Source organism: Halichoerus grypus, chromosome 9 (genome assembly GCF_964656455.1).
Source record: "Halichoerus grypus chromosome 9, mHalGry1.hap1.1, whole genome shotgun sequence".
In the NCBI taxonomy this organism is placed as follows: Eukaryota; Metazoa; Chordata; class Mammalia; order Carnivora; family Phocidae; genus Halichoerus; species Halichoerus grypus.
In genome coordinates this window covers 98,178,056-98,204,939 of record NC_135720.1, presented here as the reverse complement: position 1 = coordinate 98,204,939, position 26,884 = coordinate 98,178,056, and the positions used below count along the sequence as shown (strand labels likewise).

The 26,884-nt window shown below is 37.2% G+C and overlaps 1 protein-coding gene across 1 annotated transcript in view; it reads right to left on the bottom strand.

The window, feature by feature from the left end:
- PKHD1 (PKHD1 ciliary IPT domain containing fibrocystin/polyductin) overlaps window positions 1–26,884 on the bottom strand; it is a 443,829-nt gene that overhangs the window by 24,017 nt on the left and 392,928 nt on the right. The window contains exons 60-63 of the mRNA XM_078054411.1: window positions 21,904–22,918; window positions 11,436–11,571; window positions 10,416–10,503; window positions 3,370–3,477 (exon numbers count right to left, since the gene is read on the bottom strand). Of these exons, the coding sequence (XP_077910537.1) occupies window positions 3,370–3,477; window positions 10,416–10,503; window positions 11,436–11,571; window positions 21,904–22,918 (1,347 nt within the window). The remainder of the gene's footprint in view (window positions 1–3,369; window positions 3,478–10,415; window positions 10,504–11,435; window positions 11,572–21,903; window positions 22,919–26,884) is intronic.

Below are 26,884 nucleotides of genomic sequence, written 5' to 3'. Positions count from 1 at the left end.
ACATCATCTCAATATCCTCACTTGTCGTAAAGAAATAGTTGTGCTATGATGTGCCAGGTTTTTCTACACTCTGAAGATACAGTGCTGAACTCAGCAGAATTCCTGTCCCTTTTGGAACTTAGGTTCTAAGGTGGGGGGAGGGGACAGAGCCCAGAGACAAATACACTGATACCCTGATGCCATGTGGCAGTAAGTGCCATGAAGACCAAAGTGAGGTTGGCAGACAGAGAGTGACTGACGATGGAGCAGGGCTGGGAATGGTAGACTGAGTGATGCAGAAAAGGCCTCTCTGAGGAGGAGACATTTGGGAAGAAATCTGAGTGGAAGGATGAATGAGTCATGTGAATTTCAGGAGGAAGAGTATCCCAGGCATAGAAATAGCAAGGACAACAGAGTTTATCTGGATTTGGGGGCCAGGAGTAGCCCTGGCTCCCTCAGTCTCTTTTCAGCCTGGCAGCCCTTGAGAACCCCCTATGAACTGCATGGATCCAAGGAATGGTCAGTTCTCTGACCATCTCTCTCCCACAGCCAGGTCACAGGAATGATAAAGAAGGGGGAAAGCCTGGCTGGGAAGTCAGTAGAATAAACACACGGAAACCCTTCTCTCTTGGTGGTGTCTCAGGATGTTCCAAAATGAACAAGTGAGCTGGATTAGTCAACATATTAGAAAGACTTGTGAAGGTCCCATACACATCTGGTCAGACCTAGTTAATTTCTCAGTTCCTCAATGTCTATACTTCTAAAATATTGTTCTTCTCTCAAGATATTTGTCTTCTTTCTATCTTCCATCTGTTCTCTTCTAATTTAGACTCCGTAAATCTCATTCTGACAGAGCCTCACCTCCTAGAGGTGGTTTTGAAAATTATGAAGAATAATTGAAGGAAAAATGCTGAAGAAAACTTTTCAAGATAATTCCTCAGCTAGCCTGTTTCGCAAGTTATAGTGAAACCTAAAATAAAGTAGTAATCTAGTAAATGTGAACACGAAGGCTGGCTCAAAATCATAAATTGTCATTGAGAAGTTTTTGTCTACACCACGTTTTACATCTGGCTGTAAAACTTATTCCTTAAAATAACCTTGATGAAGTATTTAGTTAGTCTTGGTTAACCACTGAGGAAATTAAAGGACAAAGTTCCTTTAAATAATCGGATGGGGCGCCTGGGTGGCTCAGTCGTTAAGCGCCTGCCTTCGGCTCAGGTCATGATCCCGGGGTCCTGGGATCGAGCCCCGCATCGGGCTCCCTGCTCTGTGGGAAGCCTGCTTCTTCTTCTCCCACTCCCCCTGCTTGTGTTCTCTCTCTTGCTGTGTCTCTCTCTGTCAAATAAATAAAATCTTTAAAAAAAAAAATTTTAAATAAATAAATAAATAAATAATCGGACAAATCTGGGACAAAATATCCAACTCTGCATGTAGTGCTTTTCAAAATATATACTTGGGAATCCCATGGTCCAGAACACTGAACATGTATCTCCACAGATCTGTCCTATATAAAGACACTTTCATAGGTATTTAAAGGATATCTGCCCTGCAAAACTAAAATTAATAATAATATACTTGACCTCAGAAGGTATTCCCTTTGTGCAGAAAAAATTGTCCAGGACTTGGAATTAAAGGAGAAAAGTGATTACAGAACTGATCGATGCCATACCAGAGCCTTTTCAAATAGGCCCATGCAAGGTTTATCAAATTCTCTGGAGCATAGTTTTATATATATATTTATATTATATAATATATTTATTATAATATATAATATATAATAAAATATAAATATAATATATATAAAATATATATAAAAGTATATATATATATTTAATATTGATTAGGCCTAGTCTTGGTAATTTGCAGAAGATTGGTAAGCTGCAAATGATTTTTCTCCAGTACAGATGCAAATGGTAATTGTACACACGTAACCTCAAAGGTTGCAGCTTTATTGCCCTATATCCAATGTGGCAAACGTATTTCAGCTGGCTATGTGATCCGTATCTCTCAAATACTCTTTTTTGTAACGCTGATCTTTTAATTACGGTAACCTCAAATGCTCTTTAAACCAGCTTTGCCGTCTTCCTGGTACCCTCACTAGTGAGTTAAAGAACTTGTTGACGAATCCTCATTATATGTTTTCCTAAGAGCCACAGTTTCTGCTTTTTGAGAAGTATACTATGACAGTTTGAATTCAAGTTTCATGAGGCTAACTAATCTGTGGCCTTAATTAAACATTTGTTGTCAGGCTTCGGATATCTCACATCAAAACATGGGATTTCCCTGGCCATTTCCATCAACTATCTGGTTTAACTCCAGTAATGATTATTCGAACGTATTTTATAAAACGTTGCATTATCACGCCTGTGCACTTAACTGCTTTCCACAGCTGCGTGGCTTTAGTGTCAGACTAATTTCCTGCCCCAAATTAATAAGTGGTTATAAATATCTACTTTTTTAATTCAAATGTGGTGTTAGCATTTTTGGAATTCTTTTAAAGGCTCTCTTAGCTAAGGAATTTTTTTTCTGGTAAATCACAATAATGAATGCAAGAGTTAAATCTTTTTCTCTTTTTCCAGTGGATTATTCTGTGTCTCTATGAGAGCCCAATATTTTAAAAAGAGGATGTCAAAAACTACACTCTCAAAAAAAACCAAAAAGCAAAAACCAAAAAACTCCATTCTCACCATTCTTCTGTAGGAGACTTGGCTCTACCCTTCATGGAAATGGGAGAAGAGTCTTTTGCGTAGGTTCATTTGAAGTTCAATTAACATGTTATCTACTTCAAGCTTATTGAGTGGTATTACCCTCTAATAAAGCAAAAGTTGTGGAGAACGTTTCAGAAGGGAGAAGACCTTTTTTCAAGGTTTTGTCAAGAAGAACTGGAGCATATAAGCAATTTATATATACCTTATACCTGTACTTCTAAAATACCAGGATTTTGAATGGGTATGGTTGTAAGTTATGGAGTTGGGGGGAGGCAGTGGGTGAGGAGGGCAGAACAGAAAGGTAAAATTTCCTACTACTCAATATCCCATGACTCTCTTTCTTATCAATTAAAATGTTCTAGTTAATATCCAACCAAATGCCACCACATGTCAGAGAACGAATAAATAATAATAATAATTAAAAGCATTCAAAGTAAATTTTAACAACTAGAAGAAAATGTACATCTGGATTCTTGCTTACCAGAATTCTCCAGAGGCTTAATTTCTACATGTGTTCTTGCTTCTCATACCTTAATGATATAACCAGGTAATTTTTTTCTCTAAACTGTGATGACTTCCTATTCATGATAGGAGCTATTCCCATTACAAAGGAGAAGGAGCTATTTTTTTTTTTTTTTTTTTTTAAGAAACAGATAGTAAAAACACACTCTGCTGATATTACCTGGAGGGGAAGTGACAGTAAAAAGAAAGTGCCAATTTGACCCAGAGATCAAAACTGCCAAGTTGGAGAAGCTCACGTAACCATCTTGACTTTCTGCCTGAGTACATCCTATAAACAAACACAGAGACAAAACGTAAATGTTAGTTACCTACTAAAGAGCAGTTTCTTCAAGTCTTCTCTGTAAAGAGGCAATTGGACACTAATGGGAAAAAAAAAAAGATTTAATGAACAGATTACAAAATCCATCAGGCTTTTCTTAGATAAATCTTGGAACCAAATAATCCAAGAAAGAATAATAATAACAGTAATTGAAAGTGTGCTATGCCAGATGCTGTGCCTTCTAGACATCATTTTAAATAAACTACACAACAGGAAATAGATAACCTTATGAAAGGTGAAATTACTCGGTGTAGGGGTTATAACCACATCTGCCTGATTTCCAAGTTGACATTCTTAACCACTACTATATGTTGACTATTTTGTTATTAAATGTCTGTCAAGAAAGTCTATTATCTTATAGGTGGCCAGTTTCTAGGCTCTGCCTCTCTTTTTTCAATAAGTCTGTAGTTTATGTGGTGGCAGAGTTAGGCCAAGAGAGCAGGGCAACAGCAATGCGTCAAATCATGACTGATAAAGGCTACCCTGATTTAGCAACTTGGGTTGCCTGGGCTATAGTTTCCATGAATAAAATGCAAAAAAAAAAAAGAAAGAAAGAAAGTTTACATCTTCTAAAACTAGGTCATCCATTTTTAAAGTGAAAGAAGGCAACTTAACTCAGGATCACATTCACAATGCCAGTAATTAGTCTTCTGACTCCACTACCCTCAAATTACTTTGCTAATTAACAGCTGCTACAGTTCACTCTGGAAATGTCATGATGATTGATATGGTGGACAATGAGTTGGGAGAGTGGTCTTAAAGTTTATAAATTGGTTTGAGATCTTTAAGGCTGAAAGGTATCATAAAGATATAATATGCTTAGTGTTACATTTTTCAATTCAATTGCTTAATCCTTTTTGTGGAAACACTGTCTTTCCTCATCAATTTTGCAGAGCTAACTATAAGTTCTTTTTCAAAAACATCTTTTCCTTCATCTCTTCAGCATCCCAAAATAAATAAAATGCCCAGAAAAATGGAAATAAATAAGCCAAGACTCAAATAAATGATAGGCACCCAAGATAAATGCAGTTTATACTCTTTAAAACCTATATGCATCAAAATTATGGTCAATAAACTCTTGCAAACAATGAACTGCAGAGTACAGATGTTCAACATGAAATCATTTGCTGCAGTTTTTCCTTTGACAAACGTCCTTATTGTTCCCATCTTTGGAGGAATACAAAGCAGCATTTAATCGAAATGTGTCCGTCGAGCACAGTGAGTCTGGCTCGTAGAACAGCCGCCAAACTGCCTAATGGAAAGTGTTTTAGCTCCAAATGGGTTTGCTTTTGTGTTAAATACCAGCTTGCCTCAGAGATCTCTACAAAGATTCCCATATATATCTATGATATTCTCAGATTTGAAGCATATGTGCCCAAAAGCTGAGGCAGTTGCTGCCAAGTACAGTACATTACTCCAGGGTTCATCATATCTCTGGAATGGTAATTGTAAAATATACTAATGCCATCAACAGGCTCCTTGATCAAGCTGGTATAAGCAATGTACTGGCTGGGGGAACTTGGGATGAGATGGGGTGCTGGGCTTGAAGCAAGATTGAAATTGACTACATGACTTAGCAGAGAGTGCTACCTGAATGTGTTTCTGTGGGGCATATGGTTTGCAAAATACCTCTCTGCCCCAATTCTCCCCCACAACTATCCCTCTCATCCCTAGCAATATTAGCAAACTGGTATATCATTGATGTTGAGACTTTTTTTTTAATATCAAGAACATATTTTTCCTACAACCAGGATCTATAATTAAATATGAAAGCATCTATAGGACCCTTAAATAATTATGTTCCAGTATATAAATTCACTTTTTTTGTTAATTAATTATAACCTCCTTATTTACTGAGGAGGATCTACTGAGACAAGAATAAAAGGTTTAGACTAGACATACAGATATGGTTTTGTTGTTATTGTTTTTCTCCAGGAAATCCTTAGAATAAGCTAGGTCATCCATCCCAAATTGTTTTGGTTCCACTCTTTCTGTAGTTAAAGAGAAGTATTTCATGATGGCTTCAAGAGATTCTTTCGCTCATATGAGAAGGGTGTTCTGGTGATGTGGGCATTCTAAAAATACAAAACTCCGCAAGATTTTTTCCCTACTTCATGACACACGCAACAAAATGTGTGCATAGAAACAACTTCAGCCCATTTCTCATCCTTCCTCAGTAAATCTTCCAAGGAAGACAGTGGTGACAATACTAATCCAGATGAGTCAGCTGGCTGAGTGTGACATGGTTAATTGAATAAAATAGCAAACAGTTTCATTCATTTTGCATGGTCACAATATGATTCTAAGCTAGTCAATGATGATATATTTGGAATAACTGAAAGAAAAACAATGAAGGATTGGGGGAGGGTGTCAGGACTGGGGCAAAGTGAAGCATGGAGTCTGAGTAAGGTATGGTCCAGAAGAAGGTATGGAGGATGAGTGAAACAGAGAGTATCGGTAAGCTGGTGAGTATGGATAATATATGAAGAATGGTGAGTTGTGAAGTATGAGTAAGGTATAGAGTATGAGTAAGGTACAAAGTATGGGTAAATGTATGAAGTATGAGTAAGGTGAGGAATATATGTAACTGAACTGTACATGTAAAAATGTTTATGACAGCAAGTTTATGTTGTATGTAATTTACCACAATATTTTTTAAAAAGGGAATATGGGCAAGGTATGGAGTATGATTAAGGATACGAAGTATGGTTAAGGCATGGAGTATGAATAAGGTCCTGGATATGGGTAAGTTATAGAGTATGGGTAAAGGTATTGCTTTGGACTGAATGTTTGTGTCCCTCCAAAATTCAAATGTGGAAACTTAATCTCCAGTGTGCTGGGATTTGGAGGTGGGGCCTTTGTGGAGTGATTAGTTATGAAGCCCTTAAAAGAAACTCCAGAAAGCTCTCTTGCCCGTGTTGCCATGTGAGGACATAGCTAGAAGATGGCCATCTATGAATCAGGAAGCCTGCCTTCACCACAGGCCAAATTTGCCATCACCTTGATCTGGGACTTCCTATTCTCCAGAACTGAGAGAAATAAATTTCTTTGTTTATAAGCCACTCCATCTATGGTGCTCTGTTATAGCAGCCTGAAAGGACAAAGATAGGTATGAGTATGTGTAAGGTTTGGAGTATGGATAAGGTATGGAATATGGGTATGATATGGAATATGGGTATAATATGGAATAGAGGATGGGGGTAGGTGAGCTTCAGTACGCAGGTGAGGGTAGTTGATGTACACATTACTAAAACATGACAAAAAGCTGAAAATTGATATTTTTGACACTGTTGTCTTAAGGTCAGAAGGTAAACTTATTACTGTTCTATCTTATGAATCTCATATCAAAATGCGAGCAATAGCTAAATGGCATTGAAGAATGGACAGGATGACATCATCAAAACAGGCAGTTTAAAACTACCTCTTAATAGAATTTTGAATGTTTAATTTTCACTGGCCAACCTTGGATAGCTTTGCTTAATTATCTTACTTTCTTAATGATGTGGCTTGTTTTCTGCAAATTTGCACATCCCCATCATTTTGGGCTGTTCTCTTTCCTTGGGATTTTAAACCTAAGGAGTTTCAGACTTAACTACTTTGGTAAAGAAATGACCAAGAAGAGCAAAAATAGGAGTCAGCAATATGGATGGTACTTTCACCAAAGTGAGTAAAATATACATTGTTATGAGTGGAAGAATGGAAAACATGGAGTCTATGAGGTGAGTCTCACAGAATAAGCAGCATTACTGGGCCTTTAAAATTGGATCGTACAAACAGAAAGTGGACAGGGAGCTCAGGAGAATAACAAGACTACGGAAGTTTGGGAAAACCATTTTTGTGCACAGGCTGAAAAGATTTAGTTTCTTGATATAAGTAAATATATAGGGTAGGGAATTTATAGGCCAAAATAGTTGAAAGGCAACTTAAAAAGAGATAGCAGGCAAATTTATAGCTCTAACAAGAAAGGAAGAGAATGAGAAAAGCCTGAAACAGTAAGGGTTTTGAACCTATGAAATATTTAATCATGAAATGTCAATTGCCTCTTCAAGAACATTTTCAAAAGGGACTAATTCTGTTTTCTGGAATTGATGAGGGATAGCTTTACAGGAAAACAAAATGTATAAGCTAAATAAAAGTGATGTAAAAAAATTCTAGGATTAATTCATTAAAAACTATGTTGAGTGATAATTCACTAATGTGGAAACTTTATCATAAGAATTTTATATCTTTCCTTTTTTTAAGACATGTAACAAAGAACAAAAGGACAATATCCTCAGGAGAAACAGGCATTATATACCAGATGATAGTAATAGTTTAGGCCAAAAAATAAATGCAACTAGCAGGAATGGCAAGATTTAGTATTTCTACAATGGACTTATTCTTATACATTTTGGCATTTCATGTATTTTACAGAATCCATGTGAAGGAGCTTAGGCTCATAGCCAGGGTAGAGCAAGAAATAACAGTAAAGTCATGGCTTATTCTTGGAAACCAGCTATTTTATAGATAGGCTGATATTTTGAACTGGTAGATGAGACATTTACAAGTTTAGAAAAAAAGATTACAGATAACCCAAAACCAACAGAAATGTCCTAACCAATTCATGAAGTACATAGAAATCTGATAAGCTGATGTTTTAAAAGAGTTATCAATTCACCTTTTATTTTGCTTCTCACTGTTGCCTGTGTGTTTGGGATGTCATTGATGTCATTTGATGTCAATGATAAAATCATTGCCAAGACCAATGTCATGAAGCTGTCTTTTCTTCTAGGGGTTTTATAGTTTCAGGTCTTATGTTTCAGATTTTGATCCATTTTGAGTTACTTTTTCTGTAAGGTGTAAAATAATGCTCCAATTTCACTCTTTTCCATGTGGATATCTAGTTCCCCAACACTATTTGTTGAAGAGTCTATCCTTTCCCCATCGTGTATTCTTGGCTCCCTTGTTGAATATCAGTTGGCCATATATGTGTGGATTTATTTCTAGGCTCTTCGTTCGTTCAGTTGGTCTATGCATTTATCTTTAGGCCAGTACCATACTGTTTTAATTTTTATAGTTTTGTAATATACTTTGAAACCACAAAGTGTGATGCTTTCAGTTTTGTTTCTCTTTTTCAAGATTGCTTTGGCTTTTCAGGATCTTCTGTGGTTCCACATAAATTTTAGAATTGTTTTCTCTATTTCTGTAAGAAATGCTATTAGGATTTTGATAGCGATTGTACTGAATCTGTAGGTTGCTTTGGGTGACTATGGACATGTTAAGCAAAATTAGACAAGAAGGATTACATCAAACTAAAAAGCTTCTGGGCAGCAAAGCAAACAATCAACAGAGTGAAAAGGCAACTTACAGAATGGGAGAAAATATTTGCAAGCTATATATCTCATAAGGTGTTAATTTCTAAAATATGTAAGAAACTCCTACATCTCAATAGGATAAAAAAAGCTAACAACCTGATTTTAAAAAATAGGCTAAAGACTCAAATAGACATGTCTCCAAAGAAGACCTACTAATGGCCAACAACTATAGTATATGAAAAGATGTACAAAATCACTAATCATCATGGAAATGCAGACCAAAACCACAATGAAATACAATCTCACACCTATTAGGATGGCTATTATTTAAAAAAAAAGAAAGAAAGTGTTGGTGAAGATGTGGAGAAACTGGAATTCTTATACACTGTTGATGGGAATGCAAAATGGTGCAGCCACTATGGGAAACAGTATGGAGTTCCCACACAAAAATAGAAATAGAATTACCATATGATCCAGCAAGCCCACTTCTGGGTATTTATCCAAAAGAATTGAAATCAAGATCTCAAAGAGGTATCCAAACCCCCATGTTCATTGCAGTGCTATTCATACTAGCTAAGATATGGAAAAAATCTAAATGTTCATCAACAGATGAATGGATTTAAAAAATGCAATATATGCATACAATGGCATACTATTCAGTCTTAAAGAAAATTCAAAAATATGCAACAACATAGGTGAATCTTAAGGACATGATGCTAAGTGAAATAAGCCAGTCACAGAAGGACAAATACTGTATTATTCCACTTACACATAGTATCTAAAATAGTCAAACTCATAGAAGCAAAGAATACAATGTTTTTTTTATTTTTATATGCACAACTTCAGGGAAAGTAAATGAAGCTAGCAGTGGTACTAGGACTGAACAGGAAGGCAACAGAGGACAAAGAAAGGTGGAGAGGGGAAAGTAAACTCTGAGGGCCTGCTCTGGACCAGGTGCTTTGCATTTGCCATTGCATTTGCCATTGTATTTTTTCTTCATAACGCTGAAAGTGTTTCTATTTCCCCAGAGAAACCACATCATAGGGGCACCTGGGTGGCTCAATTGGTTAATCACCCGACTTTTCATTTCGATTCTCAGGGTCCTGAGATCAAGCCCTGTGTGGGCTCTGCACTCAGCAGGGAGTCGGCTTGGATTCTCTCTCCTTCTCCCACTGCCTCTCCCCTCGCATTCCTGCTCAATCTCTCTCTCAAATAAATAAATAAATCTTAAAAAAAAAAAAAAAGGAACCACATCATATCTGCGACTTGCTCCCTGGGCCAGTCCATGATACTGTACCAGAATCATTTGTCTTGGAGGACACGCCCTTTTTCTTACGACATATTGAGGATATGGTTATGACAAAAATGCTCCTCCATCATGCAAGGGGAGAAGAGGAGGTGGCTCCTTAAGTATTTACTGCCAGTCTAATCTTGCTTTTTACAAATATGGCACTGTAGACTGGGGATAAAGGAGATTTCTTCCAAATTACCCAAGATGCTGAGTATTACCGACCTTGCTATGAATTCTAATGGCTGCAAACATTTTCTTGCAGATGTAGTAGTAACAGGTGTCTGAATGTCACAGGTACCTACCTTTCAGCACTGAATCCGATGTCCCTTCCAGGGAAACAGAAATGGCCCAAGGCTCTGAGGGGGGCCCCAAGGACTCTATTCTCCGATTCTAGAAATAGAAAAAAAACAGGGTGAGGGGGGGAGTTGGATTGAGAAGAGAATTTTGTGAAGTTATCTAAAACAGAAAAGAATTCAGACAAAATCACAACTCAGTAGAGACAGGCAAAGGAAGGAAAGTGATGAATATTTTCTTTCTTGTGTTAAGAATATATCAAAATAAGCTTATCAAGAAAAGAGAGTGGAGATTATTGCAGGAGAAGTTGGGGCAGGTCGGTGAAGAAGAGAAAGGAAAGCTAAGTTTACAGAAGAGGAGAGTGGCAGTACGTGTTGAAGATTAACAAGGAAGGCAAGACTGAGAGAAAGAAGCAGGACTCAGCTGACTGAGTGCCAGATGACCCCCAAAGGGACAGGTTTCCAAGTGTGGACCTCAATCTCACAGGCTTCCTCCCCATGCAAACATGTCAGGGGTGCATTTCTACAATAAAGAGTAGAAAGCTGATTTAACTACCATATTTCTCTTCCTTCCCCCCGTGACTTGAGTAAATATAGAAAAGATAAAATAGAATCAGAGGGCACGGACACTAAAATCAGAATTAAGCACAGACGCCTTTGTTGATGATTTACTTAACCACATATAAGAGAAATCATTTACAATAACATAAAACTGTAATGCAGATGTGATAGCAGACATTCTTTCATTAGCATATGAAATGACTTCTTTGGGAAGGCCAGATTTCCAGAAGATACGAGAGACCTGCTTCAAGGATTTGCTTGGGGAGGAAAAGCATCAGGCTTTTATTTTTACTCTTGATCAAATTCTGGGCACTCACAGAAAGTGGAAGGAAGCCAGCTGTGAGGTGGAAGGCAGACGACAAAGTCCGTGCCGACAGCACACGGGGGCCACTCGGTAAATGCGTGACGTGTGCCGGACACGACACACTCCCAGCTCTAAAGAGAGACTGTTCCCCATGAACCAGTTACCTGCTTATCCAGAAAAACGAGCCGTGGTTGTACTCTAAGTTCTTTTCCCACTTCTCCGTCTGAAGGCTGGACCAGGACCGAGAGAGCGTAGGGCCGAATATATATCAAGTCCCCGGTTTTAAAACTGCTTGTATTTCTGGCACGTGTTGACAAAAACAGAATACATCCATAAGGTTACAGATATCATGGCAGGAACGATTTCTAAAATGCATTATTACCAGTGAAAATATTTGCATTTGCTGTTGTTTCTAGAAATCTCATAATGCAGTATATAGAAAATATGACCTTATAGCCAAAGAATCATTAAATGTTTATTTTTTACGTTTGCTTAGCATTGGAAATGGATGGACTGGGTGTGTGGGAGGGGTGGAAAGAAGCACAAATTATGAACTTAGATTTTTATCACTGTTCATTAATATCAGCCCCAAGAATGCCTAATCAGACTAAAATATTTAGAAGGTACAGATAGATATGTTCACTAGTCTGCTCGTAAGTCAGCTCTCCCCCAAAAGGTTCTGATTTGTGGTGTTTTCCAATTTTTACGGTATAAAGACTTTGACAATGGCTGATTCCGTGGTACTAAGATGATGTCACTGAAAAGAATTGGAAGAGACTGACAGCAAGCTCCGGCAACAACACTGTTTTACATAGAATAGCGCACGTAATCCTCACAACAACCCTTCCATATTTACATTCTCCACAGTGTGCTTGCACTAAATAGGCTCCATAACGGTGGAATTAATTGATTAATCTATTTTAATTGAATGAAGGCTTTAGGGAGAATAAGAACTTAAAATTCATATATGCTGAGCACTTACTGTGTACTAGGTACTATTCTAAGCTTTTCACATATAAACCCATTGAATCTTTAAAATGACATGGTGATGTAGGTACTTCTGGTTAAACTTGAAGAAACTGAGACCCCAAAGGCCTTAAGTAACTTGCCAAAGGTCTCACAAATAGTTAAGTGTATGATCAAGGTCTAGAGCAGTTAACCAATAAGCTATATTGTTTTTCACCTCTTTCAAGCACATTAATTGCTGATGTGACTTAGCAATAAAATACAACAAACATAAAATAAAACAAAATGGTTCTGCAGTTCATGATACCTCAAAACATCTTTTTCCCAAAGTTTTGGTGTTTTTGATGACCAACATAGCTTTATTAAAAGGGCATTACAATGAATCATGGAACACTACATCAAAAACTAATGATGGGGTGCCTGGGTGGCTCAGTCGTTAAGCGTCTGCCTTCGGCTCAGGTCATGGTCCCAGGGTCCTGGGATCGAGTCCCACATCGGGCTCCCTGCTGGGCGGGAAGCCTGCTTCTCCTTCTCCCACTCCCCCTGCTTGTGTTCCTGCTCTCTCTGTCTCTCTCTCTGTCAAGTAAATAAATAAAATCTTTAAAAAAACAAAACAAAAAAACTAATGATGTAACATATGGTGATTAGTATAACATAATAAAATAAAATTTAAAAAAAGGACATTATAGATTATATATCTGTTGTCCTGTTAAGCCTACTGTAAATCATACATCGCAGTCATGCAATAGATTTTTAGCAATTACATGGAGATATACAGATATATATCACATGTATTACCCTAGGATAGAGCATCCGTTGTTGACTTATTCTCAAAACAGCTTAGGTCAGTTCTAATAAGGTTTTGCTTAAAAGAAAAAAAAAAAAGAAGAGGCAGTAGCCTACCCTGTCCCTGTTAAATGCTTGTAAGTCAACTACTTTATTCCCCAACTGTTTTTTTCCCTCTCTCATCTAAGGAGAAAAGGATGAAATATTTATTTAACATGGAAGGTGTATATCAGGCAAAGATGACAATTAGTCCTAAAAAGAGGAAAGAGGCGAAGAGCAAATGCAGTGGATCATAGACTATGAAGTTTCTGTAGGAAGCACTTTCTCTCTCCCCTGAGAATCCTGGGAAACGGAGACAGGTTGGGAATATGTGGTCCTAAGAATCGCCTTTGGTCATCTATCAGCTAAGGCCCTGACCTCTGTGCTAGAATCACTCACTGGGAATTCAGCATACAGCAGCCTAATGATCATTTATTAGTTTGCTTAGCCTGAGTGGGTAAGGCTCCTTCTTTTTTTTTTTAAGGGGAACAATTTAAATCAGATTTTTAAAACCCATGCTATTAATTCTATCCTTCCATGGGGCCCAGGTTACTGGAAAATTCTAACATTGCTTACGGATCCTATTTCTCCCCTAACTCACTTCTTAAATGCTTTCCGATGTGGGATGGGGGGCAGGCTAGCAATGGGGTTAAGGAAGCCAAAAGACTCCAGCGGAGATCCTGACATAAGTACACTGACGTGTAGAGACGAAGAGATGGGAGCCAACGGCCTGAAAACCCGCTGAAAGGCCCGTCCCTGACACACTTTAAAGTTTATTGTGAGCAAACATCTCTTATTAAATGTAAACAGCATCTCACTGGAGGTCAGAGCCTTGCTGCTACAGCATATCCCAAGGTAATACCACTTTAAGCTCCACATAAACTCTTAAGCAGTTTCTATCCTAAAACCTGACCGTAGGTGGTACAGTTTTTTACGATATGTTATAATAGTGCAATAAATCTGTTAGCTTAAAATCGAATCTCCGTGGCCTTTTAGAGAAATCATCATTAAATGCAGGGTCCTGTTAATGATGCCATCGAAGTGAAATTGTTTAATCTGCTAAGGGGGTGAAAGGTCACCAAATGAATTTTTTATAATACATCAACTTGACACGCAATAGGGAAAACTGTAATAGATAAAAGCAAAGGAAAAGGGCATTCTCTTCTTCTGATAGGTCAATAGCAGCCAAGAGAGTCACTCATCCACTTTCCTTTCACGATGGGGCTCCTTTTGCATTTAATATGGACACCCAATTAATACCTCAGCACCACAGACAACCTCATTTTAGGTGACTTATAGCAATTTCTCCCCCTTCCCTGAAATGAAAGTGATCACAATACATCATAGCATTGTGCGAATTAACGTTAATTGATTCAAGTTACCAAGCAATGATGGGCCACTTATATAATCTAGGCGTTATTGGGTGCTAGAAGGGATGGAGGGAAGATTAGATTCCAGTGTCCGTTGCTGTGACGACGGGAGTCACCTGATGCCTTGTTAGACAGTTGTAAGGTTCTATTGCTGGCCCCAGTGGGGTCGTCAGTAAACTGGAGTGATGTCCAAACATCATTATACGCTGCTCCGATATTAAAGCAAAGGGATTAGCAACTTATTGCAAGCAACCTGGATTTGTCATTGTGCTGTCGTTATCCAATTTCCAACTGCTAATGTGACTGTAGCCTGCAGGCAGAAGGACCTACAGCCAAACTTTAAAAAATGGGGGAGGAAAGTTCCCTCCAATCCTCCCAGTTTTAACCACTATTTAACAGCTTCCAATACCCAGTCAGGTATGTGAAAGAATTTTTTCTTTCCCTTTAATGCTTAAGTACAAGCTAAAAAAAAAAAAAGAAAGAAAGAAAAAAAGATCAAGAGAATATGGACATTTTCCCAGTTCAGAGATCACCAGTATTCACTCCAACTCTTGCTTTTCAATCTGCCAGATCCCAAAACGCTTACTCTGTAGAGGAGAGGATTATTTCTATTTGCATGGCAAACCTAGCAAACAAAGAAATAAATCCTACTGAAAGCTGGCTCTGGGCAAGACCTATGGGAGGTGGGCTGAAGGTAGGGGCATTAGAGAGACTTCCTTGTTCCTTCTTCAACCTTCGCCTCCTCAAAGTTACTAAGTCAGGTTCCTATAAAAGTGCCCCATGTTTTGATTAAATGTTTCAGGTGTCCTGCATTTTCAATCAGTCCTGTTTTAACTAGGCTAGATAGGGCAGAATCTCTATGTGCCATCAGGGGATTTGAATTCCAAAGAAGTTTGCAAGATTCTGTACCCTCGGAGAAGTAAGCAAGCTCTCTAGTCAACTCAGTCTAACAAACACGTTAACCCTTCTACTATGGACAAATGTTGTGCTAGGCACTGTGAGATGTGCAAAGATAAATAAAACACCATGACCTCTGTCCCTCGGGAACATAGTACCTCCTCCCTCCCTTCATATACTTTGTAAGGCAAAAATGATTTCCTGGTTATCAGAGTACACACACACACCATTTTTATTTATATTTTCCAGTCTTTATGCTCCCTATTAAACTTAGCCAGATGCCTTTAGCTGCTGTCAACTCCTAGGGAGAGAAGAGGGAAGAAATGTCTTTGTGATCAGACAGTTTCCTTCTGGCACTACGACAAGGTGCTTCCAAACCTGAGACACTGTAAGTACCCAACACATGTTACTGTAGTAACACAGTGACAAATCAGTACCCACCATGTACTTCCTCTGCTCTTAGGTCTCTACCTGCCTCTGGAAAGCCACTACTTACATTGGCCTGGCCAACTGCAAGTTCTGGTATCCTCCTCATTTGGTATGCTTACTGTTATGCTCCAATACTTATTACTAAACTCTGCGGTTCTTTGAAATTATTCATTTTGAATTGAGACTTGAGTCACCCTAGGTGTAGGTTGCAGTGTGCCAGGAGTATATGAAGGCAGAGAATAAACATGGCACATCTTCCAACAAGGTCAACTCAAGGGTGAAAACCTAAGTATTTCAGATGGAAACTCACTTAAGATAATATTTTATAAAAAATTTATCATGACTGTCTTATCTGGGATAATGTAAACGCTGAATACATTCTTTAAGATCACACCCAAACTATTCAAAATGTCCTGTTTGCATTAGGGTGTTGTAGCAGTCATAGTGTGGCCGGGAAAACAAGATCCAAGATTTAGTTGATGAAAGAGATTCAATACAGGATATTGGTTCCACAGGAGTATCAGAATAGTAGAGGCCAAACAGGTTATATTTCACTGTTTGCAACAAATATTTAATGATCATTTATTGTGCATGACACGGTGCTTAGGCACTCTTGGGAATATAAGAGTAAGTTGAAGTGTTGACCTAATAATTATTATAAAGATAAAAATATACTAAAGTTAACATAACTAAAGTTAATTTTATGAAAAACTGGACTAATGATGAAGCAGGTTCTTATCAAATTAGTTTCTTTATAATTATATATAGAATTAGATTTAATATAATATATTCTTGTTAAGTAGTTGTGAATTGTTTGTTTTACCTATTCATTAATTTTTAAATCTCTAGATTTTCATCTGAGCCATATAATTTTTTGGACATAATAGCTGTTCAATTAATGTTTGCGAAATAAAAAACGTTGAAATGTAAGCTTTTATGAATCCTTATTATATTTACCTACAACTTCACCATCCATACACGGAGATCTTAATTACTCGATTTTAAGGTAGCAGGGTTCAATTTTGGAGTTAGAACTACAAACGAATATGATTGAGGATCTGCTGGATGCAGATATGTCAGCAGCAGCAATGGATTACACTTTACATCCTACTTATAAGGAAAATAGCAGAAAAACTTAACCTGCAGAAGTCATCTGGGGCCATTTAGTGTAAGAACAATGGTCCCTAAGGGTATCACTGCAGAAACAGGATTGTGAAATAAATGATAATTTTAATGATGACCATGAAACATCAACAAAAATGTGAATGGTCTACATTATTTCCAGTTTAATAAGGCTGGATAATACGTTTTTGGGTTTTTTTGGGGGGGTTTAAGAGATGAACGCTTTTAAAAATGTAGTGATAAAAGGAATAATTTTTAATTAAATGGAGAGTTTGCCTATGCAGAGCATCTCATTTTCCCACAGAGCCAGATATATGAAATATCATTATGACAATTTTGCCATTCACCTAACTCAACAAAGCAGCAAATTTGTATTGTAGCAAAAAGAAGAAATAGCACAGAAACATTCTTCAATGGTAGATCAGTGGTTTTGCCATGAAGGAGGAAAGAGACAAGCTGGCACTACAGAAATCTCTTCCAGAATGAACATTCTGCCAGTCTTGGGAAGAATGTCCTCCCATGTTGACAGAAGATTCTGTTCTCGTTTATTCCCAACAGCTGTTTCCTAGAGAGCAGGTGCCTGGGGGTATGGAGAGGTTATACAAGAGAAGACGCTAAATGAGACTGAGTGTCAGTAGTCCGTTAGTCTCACCAATGGTCTCAGCTAGTTCTCCTCTCTATTCCAAGTCGGCTTGTAAGGTGCTATTTACACAGAGTAAGGGAACTTAAAAAGATATTAAGGTGATGGGCTCAAGAACACACAGACACTCCTACAGTGTCTGGCTCACCCTCACTAGAACCATTTTCAGTAGCCAAGGATCCTGGCAATGTCATTAACAGAGAACTTTATTTGAGATAGCGTATTAGATTTTTACTGCTGCGTAACAAATTACCACAAACTTAGTGGCTTAAAATAATACAAATTTATTATCTTTGGGTTGTGGGTTAAGAGTCAGACAGGCTTGGCTGGGTTTACTGCTGTAGGCTCTCAGGAAGAATCCACTTCTAAACTTCTAAATTCGTGGAATTTATTTCTTTGTGGCTATAGAATGGAGGTCCATGTTTCCTCACTGGCTGTCAGCCAAGGTCCATTCTCGATTTATTCCACCTGCTTTTTTTCCACGTGGTCCCTTCCATCTTAAAAACAGTGGATACTTCAAGTCCATCTCACACCTTGAATCTCTCAGTCTTCCTCTTCTGCCAGAGCAGGAGAAAGCTCTCTTCTTTTAAGGGCTCATGTTATTATTTGGGCCCACCTTGATAATCTTGGATATTCTATCTTTGGGCCAGTGGTGCCACATAACATACTGTATTTAATGAAATGCTATCTGACCATATTCATGGATTCCTGGGAATAGGGCAGCACATCTTTGGGAGGCCATTTTAGAAATTTTGCCAACCACAAATAGCTTTGGCATTTCAATATTTAAACATCCATAAAAGAAACAGAGATATTTAATTTTACTGTATGACAAAGAATATTATTTAAAGGTGTTTAAAAAAGTTTTGTTTGTAATGAAGCAGGGGAAAGGGAGAGAGAAGAGGAGAAAGGAAGGAAAAAAATTTAAGAGAGCAAAAATCAAGTTCCTACTGAAAGAAAGGTAAGCAATATAAAATGTGTCCTGCCAGGATTCCAGATAAAAGACAGAATATAAAAATAAGACTCCTGTGGAGAATGCCCAATTTAAAAAGGGCAGATTGAACCTATGTTTATCTCTGTGTCCCCTACTCCACTGAAATTAAAAGAATAAAAATAAATAAAAAGGGTATAAACCATTTGGCATAAATGGGGTAAACTAACAAAGACAAAGAAGGCAGGAGAGGAAAGAAGTATTGACAACAGAAGTCAATGAAGTTTTGGAAGATGGAAAACAGGTTCATGGAATTGACTTAGCCTAGCAGACAGAATTTAAATCCAGATGTCTCTAGAAGAGGATAAAGACCAGGAGAGCCCAATTCACTGTGTATTATTTATTTATTTATTTATTTATTTTTATTTATTTATTTTTTTTAAGATTTTATTTATTTGACAGAGAGAAAGACAGCCAGAGAGGGAACACAAGCAGGGGGAGTGGGAGAGGGAGAAGCAGGCTTCCCGCTGAGCAGGGAGCCCGATGCGGGGCTCGATCCCAGGACCCTGGGACCATGACCTGAGCTGAAGGCAGACGCTTAACAACTGAGCCACCCAGGCGCCCCAACTGTGTATTATTTAATTAAAAAGTAAAAAGAACTCCATTTCTACCCCCCAAAAAAGAAGTTAGTAGCTTTTTGAAAGCTGGTAGTACTTTCCTTAAAAAGTAAATGCCCAGTATGGCCTCAGTTTGTTGAAATGCATGCAAACCCATTAAATTAACAATCATGAACCTCTCAGGAACATCCTTGGTGTTTTTCACTGAAAGGCCTGCGTCCCTGGGCTGATTCTGCTGTGTCAAGGTCAGTTCTTTAGCTTGTCAATGGCTCTCCAGTAAGTTCAATGGAAGTCCCAAGTGACACCGATCAAGGTTGAAAGAAACAGGGCTGGCCAGAGACCTGCACAAGGTTCCAGGGTTGTTTAGCATATTGTGCAATTCTTTGGACCATGGGACACCTTGCTAATTTTCCTTCAATCCCTTAGGACAAGGCATTTCTCATTCTGCATAGATTTATGCAGATATACTTAAGAAGCAGCTTTTCCTTATCTTCAGAAGATTTGCTTTTTGCCTTATGTTTGAAATCTCTCTTAAAATACTAAAGGGACAGAGAGAGATGGGGGAATAGAACACATCCCAACAGAAAAATGGATGCTATAATATACATGTTCGGCAGCTTCTTATTAAATCAGAAATATCTGAGTCAAAAGTGAAAACATGATGGCTATGATGGACGGTGGGCCATAAAGATGATCTCTTCTCTGAAACTGTCTCGCCTCTTCATAATGGAATGATATCCCCCACAGATATGTGTGTGTACCTAAACTGGTGCTGGATTCACTCTCTTTGCTGGGCTTCCTCTGCTATACCTCCATTGCTTCTATTCTTTGACTCTTCTCTCCTTCTAGTTAAAGGCTAAATATTCACGGAGTCTCTTTTTATACGTAACACAAAATCAATTATTTGGGAATGATGACCTATTAGAAAAGTTCAGTACTGTAAAATCTAAATAAAATTTAGCAATGGATTGGCCCTTTTTCTCTCTAGTCAGCCATACATATAATATATTTATAAGAACTCAGTGGGATCTAAATGAAATTGGGCTAAAGGGAAAAGATATTTAAATATAAGGTAAGCTGCATTGGCATCATTTTTTTTCAGGTTCTTGGTTCTTATATTACCATGCATTATAGCATAATGACATAACATGGTACAGTTTGGTGGCTGGTAAAAATATCCAAGATTTAATAGATTCTGAGCAATCGTGTCACTAAGAGTTCTTTTTAATTATAAGATAACAATTCCTAAAGCCCTTCAAATCAACAAGATTGGGGGGACAAAAAAACTGTTTGAGTTTTCTTTTCATATCTCCCATACATATTAATGTACTGTCAGGAAAAGGAACACCTATCTACATTGTAATTCAGGTAAAATAAGATACAAAAACACTAGCTAAGCTTTCATTTGGATATATTGCTCTGTGTTTAAAAAGGCAATCAATGTATTAGTTAAATATGCCTAACTATGTGAAGGCGTCTCTTTTTGTTTTTACTCTTATTTTATAGCAAATCCCATATCCATTGAAGATGGCACATGGATGTAACTAATATCCCTTAAATATCAATTGTTTCTTTGTTAGTACCACCACAAATAAGATGAAAAAGCAGTAACATCAGAATAATCTGAAAGAATGGAAATGTCCTAAAATCTTATTGAATAACATATCTCAGAATCTAAATAATTTTACCTATTTCAGGGACCCAGTATCAACTGAAACTGTGCACGGGTTTGAGCTTATTTTCCAGTAGTGGTGATAAGTTTATAAGGAATATCTATGTTGCCCACCTTTAGCCCTCTATAACCAGCAGTGTTCATTTATGAGATGGTTGGTTTTATATATGTTTCTTAAACATTGTAACAAGTTCATCTTGTCTCGCAGTCTGGGCTATCATTTTTGGTTCTTTTGCATCTGCTAAAAATTGGAGCTTGGGACTTACAGTCTGGACCTTCTGAGAGATAACCTTAGATGAACTTGGGCTGGTCAATTGGCTAACACAATCTATAAAATTGAGAGTAATTTACACTTGCCTTCCCTTATTGTGTACTTCTCATGCTTCTCCATTTACTAAGCTCAGAAAAACATTCAGGTAAATTTAATTCTGAAATGTCTATTGAACAGAAATCTGGTGAAGGACTCCAAAATAAAAAATAAGCATTTACAGTCAGAATAACATAGCACAAAAGATGTTACAGATCTTACACAGGTCTGTGCCATAAACATAGTTGGCAACAGGGATACTCCTGCCTCATACAATTTGACAAAGGCATCTTCTTCAGGGCTTTATAATCCTAAGCTAAATAAAACCCAATCAGAGTCATTGCATTACCCTAGTAAATTCCTAGTCATCCCTCCAAAATTTTCTTAAACATAAGTCCCTTCCCCAGGTGGGAAGAATTATTCTCATCCTCCTCAGTACTCATTTTTTAGCTTGTAGCTCATTGGAATTGTGATATGTAGCATTTCTGTCCCTTAAGGCAAAGATCGTATCTGTTTCACCTTAGCAAAACCTACTACTTAAATTTATCACATGAATAAAAGAATGAACAAACGAACTGAAAACAAACTGCTTTGGAAAAATTTCTTCCTATATGCTTTTCACTTTAAGGTACCAAAATATAACATCTTCAACCACCCAAGATATAGAATAGTCATGAAGAATATAGATTTAATAAAAAAATTTTTAAATTAATAATTTAAGTCTATAAGTGACTAAGTTTTTATTCTTATCTTAAGAAACAGACAGGTTGTGTGATTCAATGGAAGTCAACTGACATTTGCAATATGCACCCAAGAAATCAGCCCTTGTTTAGATGTTCTTATAATTAGTACTTACCCATAGCCAGCGACTCCCTTTGACTGAGTTACCAGTAAGGCCCCAATAGTCATATTCAGAACATTCTCCAGTACTCCAGTCTGTTGAGCAGTGATAATCTGGTGAGCCAAATTCTGTAATTTGTTACTTGATAAATATGGAATCGGTCCAGGGCTCCTTATTGTTGGTGGATCACCAATTTCAATGACTATCACTTTTGAGATAGTTTCCGTAGTGGTTGGTGGTGGGACCCTATATGAGCTCATTTCCATCATGAGAGGTCTACGTTGACCAAATTTGTAATGACTGGCACAAGTCACAGTTGGGCAATTGAGCTTTCTCTTTGCTTTATTATCAGCAATGGCCTTTAAGGTTGCTTCATTGCCAGGCATCTCATGAATAAGTCTGATTTGGTCTTGGCTAACCAGCAAGAAGTCAGTTAGTTTTTCAAGGATGATGATTTCCCAGCCTTTTTCTAGGACTGAAAACATCACAGTGAGGGCCAAATGAATGGAGACCCCTGAGCGTATTTCAATGGGCTCCTGTCCTTGTAGGACAACATACAAGAGGTTATCCAAGATGCTGAAATAGTTAGAACCAATAGACTCATCTAGCAATGAGGAAGTCGATTGAACCAGAATGGGTGGAATGAAACTTTCCCCTATGAAAACATGGGGGCTCTGAAGTTCATGGTAGAATATAGCCAAAAGAAGCTTAGAGGTACTTTTGTTCCCCAATAGAAAAAAACGCAACACTTGGGGAGGCTGATCCACAAAGCAGACCTTGGTGATTTCTCTGGTGGGTAAAATCGAATAGAAAGTAGATACAGGCGCTGAAGTAGAACAGGGAGTGTTGGCATTTACACTACTAAAGGTGTCAACAAAACCACGAGTAACAGATACAACTGGATATAACTTCCTCATTGCCCAAGTGGCATCAGCATTGTCAAGAATTAAGATTGCTTGGTCAGTCTGTTTGCAGATGTAGCCTTGTATCAGGGCTCGGTACGTGCATTTCTGTTCTTCCCTAAATGTACCTATAAAATAAAAGAAAGTAAGTGATATATAAACCACAATCTCTCAAAGATAATTTGCAATCCATCATTCTTATTATCATCTGTAACCTTATGAAACACTTATTGAACTTTTAAGTGTGCTAGATACTGAGTATGCAAAGAAGTCTGGGTAAAATGTGAAAGGATACATATATTAAATAATAGCTATTAATAACATAAATGTACATGTTACAAAATATGTATTATTTAAAGGTAATAATGGACTTTAGCTAAGTGAAAAAAGATTTAAATAAGTCAAATAATTAAGGAAAAGGAATAATCACTAAGGCCTCCATAATGGAAAAAGGATAGGGGAGAAGGAGGTAAGAATATTCAAGTCAATGAAAAAGGAGGTACATTAAGGGGGTTGGAACGGAGAATTTATGGAGGTGTATTAAAATTGAAGAGATATACTGTGAAAGGATGTGAAAGAGTTTGGATGTCAGACTATATAATTTTCTCATTCTCTCTTTTCTCTAAACATGGAGAGTAAAAACAAAATACAAGAAGAAGAAAAGAAGAAAATAGTAATTTGGGGAGTATTGCCATTAAATAGAGCCCAAGTTGAGGATGATTGGGGCTAAACAAGAATTTAGAGAAACAGCATTATCCATTATTCCTACTATTCCTAATCCTCCTGTCTATGAACAGTAAGTAGTTCTTGTTCTGAATCCACAGGGATATTTTAACTTCCAACAAACAGAATTCCATTGATTTAAAATTGATATTCACAAAATTATCTTGCACTGTTTTCAAGATATTTTAATTTGCCTTTAAGTGAGAGGTCATCAAATTAGCCTCTGGAATGGAATCAAAAAATAAAATTACTACATTTGGGCATGATCTAGCCTCTTCCTATATCCTTCCTTCCATATGATATGCTTAGAAATCTGTACCAACACTGGCTACAACATCAATAAATTTAATTACCAAAATCTTGCTTTGGGAGTGGGCACATGGTTTACTTGTGCCTCAACAATAATAAGAACAATAGTCAAAATTATGAGGAAAATTATAAAATATTTCAAGGTGAATAATAATGAAATTCTAGCATGTCAAAATTTGTTAGATGCAGTGAAAACAGTGTTTTGAAGCAAAGTTATAATGTTAAGTGCTTATATTACAAAAGAAGAACTGTCTAAAAGTAATAACTTAAGGTTCTGCCTTACAAATTTAGAAAACAAGCAAAGCAAACCCAGAGTAAATAGAAGAAAGGAAATAATAAATATAACAGCAGAAATCCATGAAATAGAAAAGAGATAAACAAAGAAACAAAAATAGAGAAAGTGAACAAAGCTAAAATATGATTCTTGGAAAATATCAATAAATTGTTTAACCCCTTCACTAGACTGATCAAGATAAAAAGAGAGCACAAATCATCAGTTTCAGAGATAAAAGGATTATATTACAGATCCTACAGACAAAAGTTAAGAGACTACTACAAACAACCTCATGCTAACAAATTCAACAATTTAGCTGAAATAGACAAATAGAAAACAGACATAGGATAAAACAGAAAATTCAAATTGTTCTAACTCTCTTAAAGAGATAGAATCACTAAATTGAATACTAAGTTATTAATTTAAATAGATATTTAATTATCAAACATAAAATAAGAGTTATTTTTACATAATATGTTTTCTCTCTATGGTCATATAATATGGAAACACTAATGTTAAATCAAGAATTGTTTTCAAAAGCATGGAACCAGTATGAAGGGAATTAATTCCATAATCTTAACGGACATGTGCTCTGAGATTCTGATACAAGTCTCTACTACAGATATATCCTTTTGAAATGAGATAGTTAGGCGGCCTTCTCTCATAAAAAAACCCTGACACACTACTTCCCCTTTTCTAAACTTTACCTCTCACTCTCCTTCTTTTAACAGTTTTTTTTTCCAGCCATGTTGATGTCATGTTGATTAATTGTTCACATTCCATCCAGTTTTATAGATTTCTGATTTTGTTTCTCCTGCTTCTGATTCAGGAGATACAATGTCTTTTAAAGTGATCTGTAGGGGTGCCTGGGTGGCTCAGTGGTTAAGCATCTGCCTTCGGCTCAGGTCATGATCCCCGGGTCCTGGGATCGAGTCCCACATCGGGTTCCCTGCTCAGCAGGAAGCCTGCTTCTCCCTCTCCCACTCCCCCTGCTTGTGTTCCCTCTCTCACTGTGTCTCTCTCTGTCAAATAAATAAAATCTTAAAATAAATAAATAAATAAATAATAAAGTGATCTCTATAGACTGCTAAATTTTTGGAACTGTCCCTAAATAAAATAAGCACTCTCTTAGTTGATACGATTTTCAACCACTCTGCTATTAACTATATGTAGTTTGATAAATTACATCGAATTTGTAGGTATTGGTGCCCTTAAGGGGTTATTTTTCAAGGCCAGGGACCATATCTTCTATTTAAACTACCACACGGTTTAACACCCTACCTCAAACACAGTAGATACTTCTTAATATGTATTAGTTGATTGATGTGTAATGTCCTTTTCAAAACTCTTATTTTTTTAAATAATTTTTGAAAGATTTTATTTATTTATTTGACAAAGAGAGAGAGAGAGAGAGCAGATAAGCAGGGGGAGCTGCAGAAAGAGAGGGAGAAGCAGGGTCCCTGACGTGGGACTCGATCCCAGGACCCTGGAATCATGACCTGAGCTGAAGGCAGATGCTTAACTGACTGAGCCACCCATGCACCCCTAAAATAATTTTTATCTATTCTTGCCAGGTATCTAGTTATAAGATTATTGTTCTATAGCTTGAATACATTTTAAATCAACTTCTGCACAGAATATACTACAAAAAGTTATTATGAGATTTGCCCCTGAATTGACTCTAATACATGATAAAGTTCAATACTTTGAGAAATCCATCTATTTTACATGAAACCATAAGATTGAAACTATGGCTGATTATATTTATAAGAATTTTCTTATGTCCCTAAATCACATATTGATTTGTCTGTAAAAGGATTCTGTTGTGACAAAGCATTTTTTTCTTGACTAATTCATTAAATAAATACATATGTAGAAACATGAGTTTTTATTTATTTCTATTCCTGATGGCAGGTGCCTTCCAAAGCTAAAATAACAAAAGTAGATGATTTATAATGTGATTCAAATATTCTTTTAGAGTAACATGACATAGGAGTATGTCATAGGAGTAACATACTAGTAGAATGCACATCTTCAAAGTAGTCCAGTATAGAGTTCTTTTCATTCATTCATTTATTCTTATATGTGACTCCCTGAAACTAGTCCACCAAGAAAGCTGGACCCCCAAGCCACTCTACCTGCAGGATCCAAAGCTCCCTATTTAGCAGTGACATTGGATGGAGCAGAATATGACTAACAAACGACGTTGGAGGCAGGATCTTAAGAGGAAGAATAGAATGAGGGAGGAAAGAAGAGTTTGTATAAGAAAGGGTCAGAGAAAGTTTGAGTGAGCACGTTCAAGAAAGGCACAACCTATGTTAACTGCCTGTGTTGCAAAGTATATGTAGTCCAGGACTCAGGCCCGTGACAAGCACAGGAATAAGGTGATAGAATAGAAGTCACTGTCAAATCTTCATAACCGGTCGGAATTTTTTATGAGTTAGATTATGAACCCTAGAACCAGGCAAGAAGTGCAATAAGCATTTACTGAATACCTTGTGCATGCTTAACCTGTTAACAGGAAGAAGATTTTGTTACTGTGTCACCTCTCTCTTCACTGTTAGGAGCGAGTTGCCTTTTTGTTATCATTAAGCACCATGAGGTGATAAAGATTAAACGCCAGACACATACGGCTACTCACACATGCAGGAATTATTTGCTTATTTAAACTTAATTACCTTTCTTATTCAGAGTAACTAGTGCAATGCTAATGACACACATTGTCTCTATTCCTAATGTATTCCTTAACTGTGTTTTGAAGCTCTGTGTGTGAACATTTTACTATAAA